Below are 20,609 nucleotides of genomic sequence, written 5' to 3' on the forward strand. Positions count from 1 at the left end.
AGCTCAGGGTGTGACTTACGTTCTGGCCAGCGGTGTGTGAACCGAGCATCGTGTTGTAACTTCCAGACCTTTCCTAAAGGTAGCCAGGGCTGCTTCCCTTTGCTTCCTTGTTCCTAGCCCCCCTCCTCCCCACCCCCACGTCTAAATCATGTGATGGCTGAGTTTAAGCACCACCTTGGACCAGGAGGGCCACACCATCACGAGCGGGAAGAAGCCTCAGTCCTTGCTGTCCCACACAGAACCACCGGGTGACCTTCCTCTGGGCTCGTACATGAGACCAAACGGTGGTGGGGGGGTGGCGGGGGGGGGGGGTAGTCTGAGACTGTCAGGTCTGACTTAGAGAAAGGACCCTGCTTCCCCTCCAGACTCAGAATGAGAAGAGCTCAGGGAACGTAAAGCAGACGGCACCGACCACCCGAGGCTGCTCAGGTCCTGACAGGTGCGGCTGGAGCTCCGGGCAGCCGGCCTCACCTGCCCCACAGCCGATGCTCCGCATGGAGAGAGCGGGCTGCTAAGCGTGGACCCCTGTGCTCTGCTGTTCCTCCTGGAACAGTCTCCCCGTGAGCCATGGCCCGGCGCCCACGGCCCACCCCACTGCAGAGCCTCCCACCTGCCAGTCTTCTCGGCAGCCACCCAAGCTCCCGAGGACAGGAAAGCAGCTTCCCCACGGGGCTAGAGGTCTCCATGAAGCCCCTGCTCCCAACACAAAAGCAGTGTCACCTTTATTGCTAGAGCTGTCTGCGGGATTTAAAAGGGTAATTATAGCTGTTTCCAGCAGCCTAAGGGCTGTGTCCCTCCAGGAATCTCAGCAGTGGGGGGAGGAGCAGGAGCGCCAGGGATGCGCTTCCCAGAGAAGGTTCTCATCTGCAGAGTAGCTGGCCTCTGGGGGAGAGGGGGGAGCCAGCGCCTTCCCCATGAACACCCCCGAGGCTAGGATGGCGGGGCGGAGGGCGGGGGGAGAGGGGGGGGGAGGGGGGGCAGGAAAAGGCTCTATAGGAAGTCTCAGCCTCGGACTGCCCTCCTGGAATAATACCAGCCGGGCTTGGCATGCACGATAAGGAAAACCCAGGGTGCAGCGGTCACGGCCCACCCACCCACACAGTTCCTGCTGGCCTCAGACCAAGGCCGTATTTAGGGTTCCTCTACCCGTTCTTGCTAGGCCTGGAGGCAGGGTGCCCCCAGCAGGCAGCTCCTGAGCTAAGGACATCCAGGCTTGGGGTTTCCTGGACCTAGCAGAGTGGGGTCTGATTCCCCACTGGGAGCCGGTCACCAGGCCCCCTGGACCTGTGGCTGGGTGAATGTCCCGCTCACAACAGGACATAGGTAACGGCCATCAGGACTGTCTCCAGGCCATGTCTGCACCCATCTGTCTGAAATGTATTCTGGCCTTGGCTGGTGGGCACAGATGGTTGGAGCTTCGTCCGGTACACCAAAAGGTGGTGGGTTCCATCCCCAGGTGGGATGTGTACTGGAGGAAACTGATCAATGTTGCTCTCTCAAATTGATGTTTCTCTCTCTCTACAAAACAAACAAACCAACCAATAAACATATCCTCAGGTGAGAATAATTTTCTTAATTAAAAGAGAAGAATGTATTCTCACTCACCAGCTCACATGCCTTCAATGACTGTCCACAAATGAAGTCCCCCCCACTGCATGAGGTACTTCAAGCCTCCACTCTGAGTCGATGGTCTGCAAGTCCCTCACAGGCACCCCACACTTCAGCTCTCTCCCCACTGTGCTCATATCCCTGTCCTGCCTGGGAGACCCAGGCTGTCACTCCCTCTGCGCCTGCCGACCAGGGCAGCCCTGCATCATGTGCACCCTGTGGTCCAGCCCCCACCCCTCCAACCCTCACTAGCCCCCTGCTCCCAAGTCTGTACATGCTCATACTCCAAGCCCAGGCTCACCTCTGACCCTCAGCCCCGATGTCTTCAAGATCCAATCCAGATGCCTTGCCCCCTTCCATCATAAGGGAGCAGCAACAGCAGCTGCCATTCCCGTGACCCCAATGGGCTGGCACCCACGCTACCTGTCGTCAGACATCATCCCAGTTACCCCAACCCCACAACCCATGATAAACCACTTGTCACCTACATCTCACAGAAAACCAGCGGGGACCTGGCCAAGACCGCACAGCAACAAAGTGCAGATTTGGGCAGCGCTCAGTGGTTGAGCGTCGACCTGTGAGCCAGGAGGTCACGGTTTCATTCTCGGTCAGGGCACATGCCTGGGTTGCAGGCTCGATCCCCAGTGTGGGGAGTGCAGGAGGCAGCTGATCAATGATTCTCTCTCATCATTGATGTTTCTATCTCTCTCCCCCTCTCCCTTCCTCTCTGAAATCAATTTAAAATACCTATTTTTTTAAAAAGCCCAGATTCAGGTACAATCTATCTGTCCCCTCCAAAAGCGGGAAATGCCCCTTTTGCTCCGAGAAAGCCTCCTTCGAGGCGCCTCCCTAATTCCACCAGGACTAGAACCAGCTGATGGGCTTGTTGAGGACATGAGCCATTGCTGCCAACCTGCCTCTCCTCCCACTCATCGGGACTTCTCACCTTTTAATACAATCTCCTGACCTTCCACACGCAGTCCATGTCCAACACACACACCTCGCAGGAAGAGACCATTTTCTTTCCAGAACCAACATTCACCCAAAACATCACTCTAGCTCTTCCTTCCCACCTGGGGACTCTGGTTGGACCCAGGAAAGAAACACGGGAATAGGGAAGTTGACATTGTCACTGACCACTCGAGCCCCAAGGAGGAAAGGGGGCTGGTGTGCCACTTGTCCCCACCCCCTGGAAGTCAGCTCCACGATCTACCGCACCAGATGAATGCCAGGCACCCAGGGAGTCAGGCCTCGAGACCCCCTGCAGGACGACCAGGTCAGGCACCCAGCTCTCTCACAGGGCATGCTCCTTAAAGATACAAGAACTCATCAACTCCCCTAGCCAGGGTCTGTGGCTGCACCTATGCTAGGTGCCTGCTAGATGCAGGGCCTCTGGCCATGGGCATGGCAGTCAAGCTCAGGGGTCAGGAGCTAGGGAGCCTGGGGAGAGACCTGGCTACGATGCCACTTATGGGCTGTGACGCCAGTATGTCTGCTGACCTCTCCGAGCCTCCGCATCGTCTGTAAAATTCGGGAGGAGACCATGCCTCCTTCATGAGCGCACAGAGAGAGTATAAGGAGAAGGCTTAACACAGTGCCAGGCACCTGGCACACCCAATAAGTGCTGCTATCTATTCCCATCACGGTCCTGTGAGCCAAACTGCCCGCGGGTCCCACCACCACACACAACAACGCCTGAGGCAGGTCACCCAGGTCTGGGTTCCAGGCCGTGTGTGTAGGCCACCGCATGGTCTGGACGGCAGAGCAGGGGCTGCCTCTCCAACCGGGATGCATCCCTACAACGCTCGAGGCGCAGGCAAAGCACGTGTCCTTACAATTAAACAAGAGCTCTCGCAGGGAACGCTTGGCCAGGCAGAGAACCAGGGGTTGACTGTTAACAAGAATCTTTCCAAAAGGCATAAACAAACACCTTGGAAAGGCAGTCCGACTCCTCAGAGCTGCCCTGCCTGGGAGGTGGGGAGGGGGGTCCCCAGGGACAGGAGGCCACAGCTGGCAGCAGAAGCTCCTGCGGTGAAGAGGGAGGCTCCTGCCTCGAGAACACGGCGTACCCCGCGAGGTCTAGCAGCCACATTACACAGCTCTGTGTGTTTGATTAAAGGCCCTTTAATGTCTCTGTTTGTCTCCTTTACCCAGTTACATAACTGCACTCACCCGCCCGCCCTGAACTCTTCCACACACACACACACACACACACACACACACACACGCCTGCTCTCTAACCGCTGTGTTACAGGGACACTTCACGGCCACTCCGTGGCTTCAGGACAACAAAGCCAAGCCGCGTTCAAGTGGTTGCAGCCGCTCTCCAGGGAGCACTCTGGGCTTTCACTCCCCAACTCCGCTGGTCACAGAGGGAGGATGGGCCTCCCCACAGTGTGTGGCCCCTGGAACTCAACTGCTTCCGGCCAGAGTGCTCAGAAAGACCAGAGCCCCTCCCGCACAGGCAGCGACCACAGGGTGGGCCCCCAGCAGAGCCCCCTGCGGCCATACCTTTCATGTAGGCCTCAATCTTCCGGATGAGCTCGTAGGACTTGGAGCGGTCGAGCAGTGTCCTGATGGCAGGAAGGGGGTCCAGGACAATGGTCTCAGGGTGGGCGTCGATGTATTCCTGAAAGGAAAGCACACCCCTTCCGGTGAGAGGAGAGGCTGAACAGTGGATAACAAGCAAGACTTCACCCCCCCTCACCTCATCCCCACCCCACCCCCGTCTTTTCATTCTCCCCCCAGCCCTCAGTCCCCTCTGGGGCCTCCACCCACTGGGCCCCTTGATCCTAGGGCTGTGGTGAGACCAATCAGGGCATTCTGCCCCTGGGGCCACTGGCTCATGGGAGGTTATGTGACCTGAGTTGGTCCAATCAGAGGCAGGCTCAGAGCTCCTGCTGAGAATTCTGGGAAAAGAGCGCTCTCCTCACTGAGAAGCTGGGAGCAGTTTCCAGGGGATCGGAAGGAGAGGCCTGATAGAACCCAAACTCAAGATGGAACCCAAATTGAGAAAACACCCAAGAAAGGTAGAGCAGTGCCGAAACCCTGAAACCAGCGCTGCTCCCCGCACAACTGCCCCTGTGGCTGCACGCCGTGGCCCAGCACCCACACCGGTAAGGACGCTAAGGCAGGGCCAGCGGCAGTGAGATGCCAAGACTCATTAGAGGGACTGTGGGAAGGCCGGCAATGAGACACTGGCCACGGAGACCCGCTGGCCCTCAAGTGCTCACTCCAACAAGTGCTGCTCTCATCCCCACTAGCTTCACGGCCGACGATGGAAATGCAAGAGGAACAGAACCGGCCTTTAAGGAAGTCGGTCTTCCTGGGGAAAGAACACGCGTGCGCATGTGGAACCAGAAATTACTATCTGTAACAATTCAACAAGACAGGGCAGAATGTTTGTAGGAAAAGAACCCGGGGACTCTAGCCCTGACACCATCACCTCTGTGACGGCCGGAGCCCCAAGCCACGTGCACGGGTGAGAACAAGCGTGTGAGGCCAGCACAGCAATGAGACTGTCCCTCTGGCTCTAAAACCGACAGCTCTAAGGCCAAAGCTGTGGAATGCTGGAGTCACGAGACGAGCTCAGTGAGAAGACTGGGGTAAGGCAGGCCCGCCAGCAGCTGCTATTACTGTGGGTTGAAAGGTGTCCCCACGCCTACCCCCAACAGATCGTTCAAGTCCTAAACCCAGGTCCTTTGAATGTGGCCTTATTTGGAAACAGTGTCTTCAGATATGTAATCAAGTTAAGAGGAGTTCATACTGGACTAGGATGGGTCCTAATCCATTGACTGGTGTCTTTAAGACGAGGAAAATTTGGACACAGAGACACACGGGAAGAAGGCTGTGTGCACACAGCCATGGACGTCATGCAGCTACAAGAACGGGCAAGGAACACTGGCCCCACAGAAGCTGGAAGGGAGGCACGGAGCAGATGCTCGCTCTCCGAGTGCCCCGAAGGAACCCACCCTGCAGACACCTCGATTTTAGACTTCCAGCCGCCTTAACGGTGAGAGCTTACGTCTCTACCATTTCAGGGCACTCGGTAATGGCCACCCCAGGAACAAGTCTATAAGCTTACTTCACCCGCCTCCCTCCCAGTCTACTAGATCAGCCTGTGAGGTCAGCAAAGGCCAGGGAAAAAGCCGTCCTGCTTCTTTTCTAGTAAGCTTATCAGCAAAAATAAAGCTCCCTTTAGAATTATTCTTGTTTTCAGTGAGCCTATTTTGGTTCCTAGCAATCATTTTTAAGAGCTCTCCAACACAAAAGCCAGAGATTCATATCTACTTCTCTGAAATCGGCTCCCCACTGAGTTTCATACCAGAGGGTCTGGTTAGGGGCTCATTTGTGTCCTTTTCTCTGAGTGTTTAAAACAATGTCTCTGTCCCTAACAGGTAGCAGTGCACACACATGGGAGGCCTGCTTCCCACCCCACACCCCTGAACTCCATGGGGCCTACACACTCTCACTCTCAGTAGGTCCTCTCCCCGCATTCTGTAGGTCTAAATGCAGAAATCAAAGCCACCTTCACGGCCTGTTCCTCCCCCTCCTTCTCCTCCTGAGAGAGGTGACTGTTGGCAGGTGAGCTCAGCGCCTGGCTCACTGCCCTGGTTCGGCAGAATGAGCCAGCAGCCAATGCAGGCATTGCCACCAACAGGGGACGTGGGGCGAAGCTATGAAGTGTCCTTAAGGAAGGTTTATCCTTCAGGTCAAAGGGCCATGCCCTGTTCCTCTCTCTGGTCCACACCTTGGCCTCACCTGAGTGCCTGCACCTCCCCACGTGGGCTCCCCATCGGCAACTACCCAGCATTCCTTCATCAGACCCCATCCTCCAATCCTCCAAACCAGGATCCTCCGAACCAGGTCAACGCTGCCAAGGAGACACCAGGATTCACACGTAGGTATGAAATCACATTAGTGTCCTCATGTTGAAAGGCCATCCACTCACCAAACCCCACTCCATCGACAGCCCTTGGCACCGTGTCTGTGTTCTTACCCCTGACTCAAGTCTACACTGGAGAAAAGCAAGGACCCATGTTTACAAAGGCAGACGTCAAGGCCACACAGGGCTGTTCTAGAACAGGACAGACAGCCGCGCTGAGAGGCATCACAGGCAAGGGCAGGGACACACACCCTCCTGCCTTCCAATAAGGAGGCAGGAGTGTTGGTGGGCTGGCCCAATCCTCCCCCAACTCCTGAGTCACACAAAACGTGTCCCTCCTACTGCCTCCCCCTCAAACATGACCCCTTCCCAGGAAGAGCACCGAGTGGCTGGCGAGTGGCTGGCGGTTCTGGTTCCATTTTTATGCCTCAGGGCAGTGACCTTTGAAGAGGGAACTCAGAGCCATTAAGACAGGAATTTAAGCCAAACTCATGAGGGGAAGAAGCTAGAAGAAAAGGGAAAATATGTGACAAGCAGGCGCCAACCAGCTTTTGACCCAGGATGAAAGCATCCACATTCATAGAGGAATTATTCTTAAACTTGATCTCTTTTGGGACGAGGACAGAGAGGGCAAAGAAAGGGCTTTTCCAATCACCCCGCTATCCACAAGTGGATTTTCTCGCAAGAATTTCAGCTTATCTAATGTATCCCAGGCCTCATGCATTTTTCACAAGTCTCTCAGAATTACCAAATAAACTGCGGGACGGGTGAGTGCCCTGCACCATTTTATCAGCACGCAGAGGGGGGAGGCCCAAACTGTCTCCATGGCAAATGGTAAACACGTTTCCCGAGAGGGCCTGCAGAGAACACCTAGGAAGGGATCCCAGAGGTTCACAAGGAGAGCCTGGCTTGGAGCAGACTGGACAGAGTTTGGAAAAGCAGAAATATACAGCCGGGGCTCAGCAGGGCCAGGAGGAGGTCTAGAGAATGCCAACTGTTTGTTGAGGGGACAAAGGAGCAGCGACCAGCAGATGCACCCCCAAGCCCATAGGATACCATAGGATGCTGGTGCCAAGAGGCGCGCCAGTCCCTCTGCAGTACTAGAGGGAGTCAAGGTTTCCCCGCTGAGAATCTGAGCCAAAAGGGAGGACTGGGATGAACATCAGAGATACTGTTTCCTCTGCAGTTCCATTTATGGGCAGGAAATGAGCACGGATTGAGATGCAGGGATTTGCTCTCATCTAATAGGAAATACAGGTAGAAGTTCTGAGTTCAAATCCTGCCTCCACCATTTACTCCATGTTTGTGGAAAAGAAACTATAAGTAATGTCCAAGATTGTTTCCTTGTATATACAATAATAAAAACTCTCTCAGGGCGGTGTGGTGGGCAACAGAGATCATGTATATAAAAGGATTCTCATGATTCCGTAACCCACGGACTCCAGGCCCACCCAGCAGACAGAGAGGGGCACGCCACCAGCTCGGCACCTCGGATGGGCCGACCCTCCTGCTGGTGCCTGGTGCAGGACACAACCCCCACCCCACAGCAGCAGAGGTTCCAGGGAGCACCCCTCCGCGAACAGCCCAGGTCCTGAAGGTCCCCAATGCTGCAGCAGCCAGCCAACCTGCTCCTTACACAGTGAAGGCGGGACGCCCACTCACAGTTCCTGCCCTTGGATTCTCGGGAGGTAACAGGGGCTCTGGCCCACTCCCACAAAACACTGCAGTCCCTTTCTAGAAAGTAGTGATTCCCTTTTTAGAGGAGCACACAGAAACACAGATAACACGATGTCTGGTACTTGTTTCAAAAGAAACAGGTGCGGCATAGACGGAGCGCGGGGTCAGAATTTGCTAATGTGTGACCCTGGGTGATGGTACTCAGGAGGGCACTGCAGCATTCTCCTCTCAGGTAGTTTTAAATGTCCTATAATGACAAGTCTCGGGGAAAATGGGGGAAGGGGGCTCGGTAATCAGAGCCTCCCTTTCTTCAACACTCTGGTTGTGCCAGAAGCAGGGTCAGACACCAACACTATCTTTCAGGAAGGAGCAAGACTCATCCTTCCCAGATGGGGATCCTGATCACAGAAAATAAATAATAAAAATAAGCATAATCGATAATATCATAATAATAAAAAGCCAAGAGGCGTCACGACCACACGACCAGTCACCATGAGGTGCATGGAGCACCTCTTGGTCCCGGCGCCCCACAGGGCGCCTCCTCGCAGCGGTGGGAGGCGGGACGCGAGGTGCCTCCTGATGTCGGCATCCAGTCCCCTCAGACCCGCTGGGGCAGCAGGTGTGCAGCACGGCTGGGCCTGTCCCCAGGTGCGTCCAGCCACTCTGCACACCTGCCTCCGGAGTCCCCCAGTCCCCTCAGACGCCCAGCTGTCCAAGGCCGGCCCGAGGCACAGGCAAGCCTCAGATGGCGGCTGCCCAGCTGCCCACGGCTGGCCCGAGGCACAGGCAAGCCTCAGGTGGCGGCTGCCCAGCTGCCCACGGCTGGCCCGAGGCACAGGCAAGCCTCAGATGGCGGCTGCCCAGCTGCCCAGGGCTGGCCCGAGGCACAGGCAAGCCTCAGATGGCGGCTGCCCAGCCACCCAGGGCCGCCTGAGGCTCAGGTAACCAGGGCCGGGCGAGGCTTGCACTGCTGGCAGTGGCAGCAGCAGAGGTGTGATGGGGACATCACCTTCCCCTGATTGCTGGGTCACCTCCCGCCCAAGGGCTCCCGGACTGTGAGAGGGGGCAGGCCGGGCTGAGGGACCCCCCTCCAGTGCATGAATTTTCATGCACCAGGCCTCTAGCATATATATAAAAGGCTAAGCGACCATCCGACTGTCTGGTACCTTATGATACACACTGACCACTAGGGGGCAGATGCTCAACACAGGAGCTGCCGAGCTGCGGTGATTTGGCAGTGGCGGTTCTTGGGTGACACACCCTGGACAGAGAGGGAGGGGAGGGAGCCCGATTCCTCACAGAGCCGTGCAAGTCCACCTTTGGCCATGGGCTAGGTTGTTCCTGGGCACTGCCAGCCCCGAATCTGGTTTACTGACAGCAGCTTTGCAGAGTGCCTTCGTGCAATCTGGGACTCCCTCAGGGGATGTCGGAGAGCCGGTTTCAGCCCAATCCCCGCAGGCCAGGCTGAGGGACCCTCCACCTGCTGGAGGGACCCCACTCACTCTGCAGACGCCTTTCTAACAGTGGCACCACCCCAGGAATTCTAATTAATTTCCTTTCAATGTGCATGAATCTTTGCACCAGGCCGCTAGGGACTTTATAATAACAATAGCTGCATGGATCTGCGACTCACAACATGCACACCATCCTATGAGGTGAGAACTAAAACTACAGAACTCTTAGAAGAAAACACGGTGTAAATCTTCCTGACCTCAAATTCTACACTGGCTTCTTCAATGTGATACCAAAAGCACAAGCAAGAAAAGAAACAATAATGTGAACATCAACATTAGGCGCTTTTGTGACTCCAGGATACCACCCTCCCCGCCTCACCTCACCTCACCTCACCTCACTCAGGACCCAGAAGGCAAAAGGCTGCCTGCTGGGCTGTGTGCCCAAAAGCCCAGCCAGGCACTGCCCAGCCTCTAACCTCTGGCAGGACTGGGAAATTGAACTTGACAAATTGCCCCGGAAATGAAATCTCCCCTGTGGGATGGAGGAGGGGCACCACATGGAGAGCAAGAAGCTCCCTTTTTAAAAAAATACGTTTTTATTGATTTCGGAGAAAGGGAGAGGGAGGGAGAGATAGAAACATCAATGATGAGAGGGAATCATTGACCAGTCACCTCCACACACCCCACACTGGGGATCCAGCCAGCAACCTGTACACGTGCCCCGACCGGGAATGGAACCATGACCTCCTGGACACTGGTTCACAGGTCGATGCTCAACCACTGAGCCATGCCAACTGGGCTAAAGCCCCCTTCTGTCTGGGCCTTGGCTTCCTCCTCTGTCAGGTGAGGCCAATGCTGGGAAAAGGTTATGTGCATAGGAGCCGGAGGCCGCCAGACCTGGGGTAAAATCCGGGAGCGTCCCTGAAATGATGGGCCTCCATAAGCCTCAGTCCGCATCTGTACTCACTCAGTCAGGCAGTCTAGAGTGGGAGAGAGAGGACTGAAGCTGGGAGCCACTAGTGGCAGACGCATGATGAGGCTGGGAACTGCCCAGACCCCCGCGGAACAAGCAGTCTGCACTGGGTCTCTGTGATGGCTTCCTGGGTGGTTGTTTCTCAGCAGACATGGACGGAGCCACTCTTATGCAAGCACAACCATGGGAGCGAGCCTGTCACACCGTTCGAGGGGCCCCAACCCCCCGCGTCAGACGTCAGCACTCGGTGCAGCAAGAGAAAGTGGGACAGAGTTTGCAATTCCCTCTCCCAGAGGCGGTCTCAGATGGTCAGACCTTGCACGACCTAAGGGTTCCTTCTCAGAAAGGAGAAGGAAATGGAAACTAGCCCAAGGTCACACCGTGCAGCGGCAGAGCTGAGACTGTGCCCCCATCTGCTCCCCCTCCACCCCAAGGTGCACACACTGGGCCGGAGTCTGCATCTGTTCCCAGCCCTGGACTCGGAGACAGACTCCTCTCGGCCGGCAGAGTGAACAAATGATACGACTGGACGTCCAAGTCCACAGTGACCTTGGGATGAGGATCCACGTGGCACCAAGGGAAGGACGTGCAGGATCCCCAGGGATGGCACGTGCTGGATGGGTCACAGTGGACCCCGCTGACTGAAGCCCAACGAGAGGACTGGGATGAACATCAGAGATACTGTTTCCTCTGCAGTTCCATTTGTGGGCAGGAAATGAGCAGGGACTGAGATGCAAGGATTTGCTCTCATCCAATAGGAAATGCAGGTAGAAGTTCCGAGTTCAAATCCTGCCTCCACCATTTACTCCATGTTTGTGAAAAAGAAACTGCAGCTACACAGTGCAATGACTACCCAGTACCCAATCTCGGCAGGGCAGGGAGACATGTGCCCACAGGACAGGCACACACGTGACAGGCAGACAATGGCTCCATGTCAGGGACCACGCTGTCCTCCTGTGCAGGCCTAAGGTGGCCCTACGTGTCTTGCAGGCTCAGCCTGGCATGCAGAGGGCATCTCCTCACATGCTGCTTCTCTAACTTTCCTGAAATCGCTCCCTGGGAGAGTAGGCTTCCCCAACAGCTGACACTTGGTCTTAACCCACCTTCCTTTGCATTCCGGAGCGGTTCCCAGTGTCTGAGCACTCCGCCTGAGGCCTCCCGGAGCAGGAGACCAGGAAGAGTGAGCGCCCTAAGAAGTGTGTGTGTGTGTGGGCATCTCCTCCTCAGCTGCAGAGCAGCCCCATTCTGCCCACCCTCACTGGGGGCTCCTGGGTGGGGAGACGTGGGTGCCTGGTGGTAACAGAGTTACCACGTGGGAATGTTGCCACATGGGAATGCACATGGGTGCGAGGGTGGGGAGAAAGAGGGTTTCTGAGGGGCGGAGGAGGAAAGGCATTCCAAGCAGAGGGGACAGCAAAAGCAAAGGCAGGGGGGAGGCCGTCTGGCATGGCTCAGTGGTTGGACGTCGACCTGTGAACCAGGAGGACACAGTTTGATTCCTGGTCAGGGCATATGCCCAGGTTGCAGGCTTGATCCCCAGTGTGGGGCGTGCAGGAGGCAGCCAATCAGTGATTCTCATCATTGATGTTTCTCTCTCTCCCTCTCCCTTCCTCTCTGAAATCAATAAAAATGTACTTTTTTTTTTTAAAAGGCAGGGGGGACAGGGCCCAGTATGGCTAGGTGAACGGAGGTCTCACGGGTAAGTTACACAAGGCAGCGGGCAGGAGAGACAGCTGGCGACAGACCAGCCAGGGAGATTGGATTTGACCCTAAAGCAACAGAGTCCTGAGCAGGGAGTGATGGGCCAGCGCTGAGTTTTGCAGTGACCCATCAACTATGTGCGAGCCCAAGGACTGACCTTGGAAGGGCCAAGGCCAGAGCAGCACGTCCCACGCAGCACTGGCCTGGGGGCACGTGCCCAGGGCTTCCCCGTCGGAGGACCGAGGCTGCCAGGCCTTTGGCACAATACCATCGCTGTGACCCTCAGGGCCGGAGTGAGGAAATTATGGTGCAATCTTCCCATCGCCCTGTTTGCTGTTCGGAACCACTATTTAACCCACAAGTTCAGGCTGGGGTGGTCAGGGCCTCGCAGCACAGGGACTAGAGCAGACAAACAGGAAGTGTGAGCACTCGAGCACCAGACAGAGGCAGGGTAGCCAGGTTCAAGGTCCAAACAGGCTGGGTGCACCTGGCACAGATGCCGCCCCTCCCAGGGCCCTGATGCTCTCCCACACTCCGCGCCTCCGTGCCAGATGAAACTGATCAGTAGTGGAGCATGGACCAGCACTTGGTGGATGGCAGTTCAACTGGTCCTACTTCTACGGAGAGAAATTGGGCAACAGCCTGAGTTAAGAATGCATAAACTCAGCGTGTGCCTTTCCAGGGATTTATGCCTCAGAATTCCCCACATGTGCACACAACATAGCCGTACAAGGGGATTTGATCACTGTAGCAAGTTTGTAAAACATGACCAGAAATGTCCTCAATGTCTATTAGTAGAGAGCTGGTTAAGAAAAGGATAAAGTCATTTAATGGAATATCATACAGCCATTCAAAAGAATGGAGCAGCCTGACCGACATGAAACCATTTCCAAGATTCAGCGTACATGGCTCCGTGTGGGGAGGGAAGACCATCTTTGTTTACACACAGAACCCCCTGAAAAGGTTCAAGGCCACCGGAGCCAATGGCTGCCCAAGGCAAGACCGGGAGGAGACTGTTCTGGATTTGTTCTATATGCATGTGTTACCTGTTACCAAAGTCAGTCAGTGGGACTGCTAGGAGCCACACGGAGACCGCCCAGGAAAGCCACCTAAAGAATCTCCCAGAGCCAGCCCCTGGGCAGACTGGTAAAACTCACCGCCCAGGCTGGGCTGGAGGTGGGAGAAACAGGTGGGCTTTAAGGGAGGGCGGAGGAAGATTCCTCGAGGCAGAACCCTGCTGGTGAGCAGAAGGCTCACAGAACAGGGGTTCAGAAGGACAAGGCAAGGTTGGAGCACCCAGAGTGAACTGTAGGGGACACACACCACCAACGGTGGAAGGAACCCCCTTTCCAGATGCAGGAATGGAGAGAGAGGGTGCCTGTGCGGCTGGGCCTGAGCACCCAGACGGACAATGGGTTCTCCAGGGTGCTACTTTGCACACTTGCCCCAGTGTGCCTTCAGTGGCCTCTGGGTCAGAGGCACCCCCACCTGAAGGCAGACACCACCCACAACTATGCATCCACCTGGGTTTCACACGCCCAGACCACCTGAGGTGTCACACGCTGGCTCAGCCAGCCAGCCAGCGGGACTGGGAGAAACCATGGTCCCACAGAGGTGACAGGAGAGTCCAGGAAAAAAAAGTAGCTCTTGCCAAAATATAGCCCAGAATGCGGAAGAGAGGCCGGGAAGGAAACTGCACACTGTATTATCTGAGACAGCAAATACCTCTCCCTCCTCTCTGCCAGGCCCCCACGGAAACAATGCCTCCCTTTCTGACCCAGGTTCCAGCACCAAACTCATAGGCATCTCCATCTCCCGTCCCCGGAGGCTGGCAAGGCGCCCAGTCAGGTTGTTCATCTGACAAACGTCATACGCCCTGTTACAGTGCCACCCACTATTCAGGTCCTCGGGCAAACTGAGAGCCGCCAAGGCCACACACAGCCTCCGGGGCAGGGAAGGGGCCTGCGGGGCTGGGAGCTGGTGCGAGATGGCATCTCCTCACAGGCTGGCGCTAAGCCAGGCCGGGCTGGCATGTCCACTCAGGCGCCATGTCAGGGCTGAAGGGGGTCTCAGTGGTCATCTGGCTCAGACAGCTGAGCAAAGTAGGGACCAGAAAGGGGCTACCTGGTTCCACCGCAGCTCAGCACAGCCCCTCGCTCCTAAAGCGCCTGTCTCAGCCGCTACGCACCTCCTCCACACACCTGCTCAGCTCGGCCTGTGAGCGGCCTCGCCCTCCATCGCTTCCCAGTATCCAGCCAAAGGTCAACTTGGCCCGTCTCACCCTGCAGCCATAGTCCCCCTCAGTTCCCAGAGCCAGCCGAGGCCTCCCCAGGGCCAACAGGCTCCCTGCCTGCTTCAGGGGGTGTGCAAGCATGACAGCCAGAACTCGGGGCACCCACGCTGTCAGCAGTGCGAGGAGCTGTCTGGAACCACAGCCGTGCTTGCAGTGAGCTGCTGAGCTCCACAACCACCAAGGGTGGCTCTGGCCAGAGGCCACTGGGTCCTCCCCTCCGCACTCAGCCACCGCTTCTGGCTGCGTGAGAACAGAGAGGGCTCCTGCTGTCAGGGCAACCCTGGCCATGACCCTGGTGCCGCAGACCTCTGCCTGACTTGGTGCCGCACACCTCAGCCTCCTCTCACGGAGGCCATTGAGCATGCTCAGTTTGCACACGCTCCCCAGGCCACTGTGCTCCGGCTGCACCAGCTTATTCCACGTCCTTGGCCCTCTGTGCCCATCATGCCCAGCGGCCTGGACAGATGCTGCCCCCTCGGCCTGCTCCCCAATCTCCCCTGGCTTTCCAAGAACTTTCAGCCTCTGAACTGGTATCTACCCCTCAGAAGGCTGTAGAATCCTATTTAATAAAGAGGGAATATGCTAATTGACTATCACACCCTCACAAAAGATGGTGGCGCCCAAAGCCAATAAGAAGGGACTATGCTAATTGACTGCCACGCCCTCAAAGATGGCGGTGCCCACAGCCACAAGATGGCGGTACCCAGTCCCCTCAGCCCCGCAGGGCGCCTGCCTCCGGAGTCCTCCAGTCCCCTCAGCCGCCCCAGCCACCTAGGGCCGGCCCGAGGCGCAAGTAAGCCTCGGATAGCGGCTGCCCAGCCGCCCAGGGCCACCTGAGGCTCAGGTAACCAGGGCCAGCCGAGGCTTGCGCTACTGGCAGTGGCAGCAGCAGAGGTGTAATGGGGCGTTGCCTTTCCCTGATTGCCGGGTCACCTCCCGCCCCTGAGGGCTCCAGGGCTCTGAGAGGGGGCAGGCCGGGCTAAGTGACCCCCCCATCCAATGCATGAATTTTCATGCACCAGGCCTCTAGTAAGGTAATAAGAACTCCCTATTGATTCATAATCCCAAATGGTGACCTTTCTCTTCCTCAGGTGACCGTGAATCACAGGGGTCCCTACCCCCCGGGGGCTGTTAGCTGCTGGCCAAAGCCCCTGGGAGGCATATATGAAAAAAGCTCCAGCAGCGTTTTAACTGAGTGAAGCCAGGCAAGTGCCTTAACATCCCGGGGCCTCCGTTTCCTCACTCCATTTGCTTGTGTTCTGTTAGCATCACCCCTGCCCCATCTCCCCCCGCCCTCAGACCCAACACACACACACACACACACACACACACACACACACACACACACACACAAATACAACTCGTGGCGGGGTCTACCTGGTCTCTTATTCATTGCATCTGCAATGTCATTTATGATTCCTGGAATGTAGTAAGTGCTCAAGTAAGTTAAGACTTGTTGAATGGATGACGTAACAGTTATCTGATGAACGATCTCCCAGATCAATGGAGAGACATGGACAGGTCAGGGGCTGGAAGCCAGAGGTGTGGGGGCTGAGGCAGGCAGGGGCACAGGCCCCGCTAGTGTGAACTGTGCAGGGAGGGGCTCAGAGAAGGTCCTCAGGCCTGGCTCTGTCCGGCCCAGGAGGACTGGGGTCAGCAGAGGCCGAGCACGTGTCCCACATGCACAGCTTCACTCTGGGCTGGTGCGAGGCTTCCTGAGTTATTACCTGAGGTCAAAGGAGACCATGCTGGGCTTGACCATGGGCACGCAGCCCACATAGGCAGCGAGGAAGCAAGCAGGAAGTCATGGATCCAAGTCAGGGCAGGAGGAGAAAGGCAGAGGGCGACCTCTCCGCTGCAGGCGTCACTGAAGTGAAGAACCCATGAGAATACAGACCTCTCGGTCAGAGGCCCAGTTCTCCAAAACCCAGGCCCTGTGCCCAGTGAGGGTGGCTTTACTGACGTGTGAGGCCCTCAGAGCTGGGGTGCTCTGGGAAATGCAGGGGTCCAACCAGGAGAACCCCCGCCCCGCCCCTGGGACAGTCAGCAATATCCAGAGTGGCTTGGGGTTGTTACAATTGGGGGTGGTGTTACTGGCACCTAGTGGGTGGAAACCAGGGATGCTGCTAAACACCCTACTATGCACAGGACAGTTCCCCACAATCTAGAATGATCCAGCCCAACATGTCAGCAGTGCCAAGGATAAAGATCCCTAAAATAATGTATATACAAGTTCTTTTTACAACTTAGGGAAAATCAGGATTTCTGAAACCCTGTGCCGCAGCACACTGACCATCTACACACACACACACACACACACACACACACACACACACACACACACACGGAGGGACTGCAGCCGGCATGCTGGGCCAGGGCTCAGCTTCCATGAAGGCCACCCCCCCACCCCCCACCCACACACACCACTCGGTGCTGTACAAAGTCCAGCTCTGCCCCAGGCTGGTGACAGGGTCATAAAGTCGTGGTCTTCTCTCCACACAGGAAAGGCCCTGCAGCTGGCTAATGGCACTAAGTGGCACCAACCTCCCGGGCAGAGAGAAGGCTCACAGCCACCGCCTGCCGCCTGGGAACACAATGGACGTCTGTGCACTGACCCTCCACGGGCGGAGGGGCCTTGGGACCCAGGGCAGCATCACGGGGAGGCTGACCTCATGGCCACCCCAGGACAGGGTCTGCTCTCACATGCCCAGCTCTGCTTCCCCTGGCATCTGCCAGCCAGCGTTTCATCATGTGGCACCAGCTGTTGGGAGGCTGTCCCAGACGGTGAGCTCCTCCTCAGCTGACCCTGCATCACCGGCCCTCACGGCCCAGGGGTCCTCTGAGGCGTATTTGGAAAAAGCACAACTGGGGTTCTGACTGAGTGAGCCTGGGCAACTGACTGAACATCCCAGGGCCTCAGTTTCCTCACGGGAAAATGGGGAAGTAATTCCACCTTCCCAGGGACTGATATAAGCACCAAAGGAGGTAAGAGACGGAAGTGCCCAAAGCAGAGAGGGCCAGCTGGGATGTGCTTGGACAACAGTGGCCTCTCCCTGGCTCCATGGTAACCACCTGGCGCCTGGAGTTCTTACTCTGACTCTACCCACCAAGAGGCCCACAGGCCGCCAGGCTCCACCCCCAAGAGACCGAAACTCACAATTTTGATGGGTTTAGATGTTATCTTCCTAATCAGATTAGGAGACCTCGAACAAGAAAACTTCTGTCTCTTCTACTCGCACTCCACCTCTACAACATCCTACCTGTGCAGCTGGCTGCTCAACAGACACCTGAGATTGACAGGGCTTCAGGCAGCGCAGCTGAGCCCTAGGGGTCAGGAGTAAAACGAGCTGTGACCTTGAAGGTGATCCCCACTGCTCCCAGCAACTGCCTTCTGATTTGGATATCACAGCCCCCAATGCCATCCCGGCACGTCCTTGTGTGGCAGGTGGGCAAGCAAGGCCCAGATGAGGGGTTCCCAGGACCCCTGACACCTGCCCTGCCCTGCCCTGCCCCTTAAGCTAAAATCAGGCCACATTTCCGCTCCCCTGTCGCAGAGCACAGCTACCATTTGGGGACACTTTCATAATCACTGGCTCATTGACTCCAATTACGACTAAGAACTCTCAAGTTGGCTGGGGCCGCCAGCCACAGATAAGGCGACAAGAGCAGTACTTACTGCGTTGGCCTCATCATCATAATAATGGGCCGTCATACTGAGTGCCACTGAGTGTGCCACCTGGCTGAGTGCGTTCCGTGTGTCATCACACCCAGGCACCAGCAGAGTGGTGAGCGCGTACGCTCATACAGGCATGTTCTGAGGGCACCGGGCATGGTCACACATTTAATCCTCACAGCAACCCTATGGGGCAGCTTCATTATCTTTGCTGGTTTTTAGAAGAAAAGAGTGCTGAGGGGCTGCTGTATTATTGTTCACGTCTGGCTCCCTAGCCTGCAGGGGATCCCACATCCCTGGCTCCCTGCAGTCAGTCATGGCCTTGAGGATTGGTGTGGCCACTAAAATGTGACAGTCCAGGGCACGTGCCACTCTGGGGCAGAAACAAGAGCCTAAACAAGCTTCGCTGCGTGCTCTTCCCTTTGACACGATGACCTGTCACTGCTGCCCCATCATCCCAAGCCCTAGACACGCCGCAGAGCCCAGGCCACCTTCCGACGGGGAGAGTCCCAGGGAGAAAGAGGCCTGGGCTGGGCTCCAGGGGCCGCTTGTTCCTGCAGCCCAGCCAGCTTTACTGTCAGACGGGGCGGGCAGGGCCTTGAGAGTCTCCCCTCTGCTATCCCCAAGAGGAAGTGGAGCCCGCAGCTCACTTCCAGGGAGAGACAGGCCACACGTGGCCAGGTCCGGCAGACGTCCGCCGTCTCCTCCAGGACCATCAGCCCCGAGTGCTCTGGGTGCCTGACATGCTGACACGCTCAGTCCTCCCACAGCCCTCACAGGTAGGGAGTGCAGGTGTCCACATTTTATAGACGAGGGAACTGAAATCCAGGCCAGCCAGCAGGATGTGGTGGGAGAGCTTCGAACCCGGGCAATGGGCTCCCGCCCGGGTTCCTAAGGATGCTGCTATGGGGGGCGGGGGAGGAGGACAATGTCCATAGGGGGAAAAAGGCTAATCAGTGGGCTCTACACATGCATACAGAAAGTCTAAGGAGGGCGCGAGGAAGATAAACAGGCGGCTAATAAGCACACAAAAAGTGCTGGACATCACTAGCCGCGGGGGACTTGAGGTCTACACCGCTGGTGGGGACGTAAAATGATGCAGCTGCTGGGACAAGTCTGGTGGTTCCCAACCGACCACATGACCCAGCATTTCCACTCCTGGGCACATACTAAAGAGAAATAAAAACACACATACACGCAAAATACGTACATGAATGTTTACCGCAGTGTTATTTGTAACAGCCAAACGACGGCAACCACCAAATGTCCATCAGGCGATGCCTGGATCAGCACGGATCATGCGCAGAGGGGGATGTTAGTCAGAAAGAGCAAGGAAGCACTGATTCGAGCTACTACATGGATGAACCTTGCAAGCATGCCAGTGAAAAAAGCCAGACACAAAAGACCACGTATTGCCCTGACTAATTTGGCTCAGTGGATGGAGTGTCGGCCTGCAGACTGAAGGGTCCTGGGTTCAATTCCGGTCAAGGGCATGTACCTTGGTTGCGGGCACATACCCAGTAGGAGGTGTGCAGGAGGCAGCTGATCGATGTTTCTCTCTCATCGATGTTTCTAACTCTCTATCCCTCTCCCTTCCTCTCTGTAAAAATATCAATAAAGTATATTAAAAAAAAAAAAAAAAAAGACCACATATTGTGTGGTTCCACCATAGGAAAGTCCATAACAAGGCAATCTGTGGCCAGAAAGTGGTGGTTGCTAGGATTGGGAGCGTGAGTGACAGGTAAAGGGGACAGGTCCGTTTCTGAGGTGATGAAAATGTTCTAAAACTGACTGTGGTGGCGGCTGTGAGTGACTGTAAATGCACTAACAACCACTGATTGTACATTTTTTCAGAGAACTGTATGGGTGCATCCGTTATACCCCAACAAACCCGTTTTTAAATAAGGGGTGGGGGTGGGGAACTGGGCAAGGAAAGAGCACTCCGAGCTGCGACCTTTTAGGTCAGACCGTGATAAAGGACCAGCTGGCAAAGTGCACTCCCGGCTGCACCCACCACAGCCAGGAAAGGGCTCCCCACCCAGATCCATTTTACGCAACCTAACAGCTGACAGTTAAGTCGGACTCCCACTCACCTCACGGGTCCTTGCTCTTGCTCAACCTGTCACAGCTGACTGGCGGGGGGGATGGGGGGGGGTTGGTGTGGCGGCGCCCGGGACCAGGGGGCCTGAGGTGAGGGGAATCCTGGGGTGAGAAGCGGGCACTGCAGAGTCTCCAATGACAGGAGTTCCCTCTTCATCTCAGAATCTGCCAGGCTCTAGTGACTAGTGTCCCCACCGCTCAGAGTTCTTTTTGCATTGGCAACCATTCCCCCTCCCCCCTCACTC

At 56.3% G+C, this 20,609-nt stretch overlaps 1 protein-coding gene across 2 annotated transcripts in view; it reads right to left on the reverse strand.

The window, feature by feature from the left end:
• ITPK1 (inositol-tetrakisphosphate 1-kinase) overlaps positions 1 to 20,609 on the reverse strand; it is a 138,386-nt gene that overhangs the window by 29,783 nt on the left and 87,994 nt on the right. For both annotated transcript variants that reach the window (XM_080657045.1, XM_080657046.1), the window contains one exon: positions 4,120 to 4,237. In XM_080657045.1, the coding sequence (XP_080513171.1) occupies positions 4,120 to 4,237 (118 nt within the window). The remainder of the gene's footprint in view (positions 1 to 4,119; positions 4,238 to 20,609) is intronic.

The sequence above is a fragment of the Plecotus auritus genome, assembly GCF_963455305.1.
Source record: "Plecotus auritus genome assembly, chromosome: 1".
Lineage (NCBI taxonomy): Eukaryota > Metazoa > Chordata > Mammalia > Chiroptera > Vespertilionidae > Plecotus > Plecotus auritus.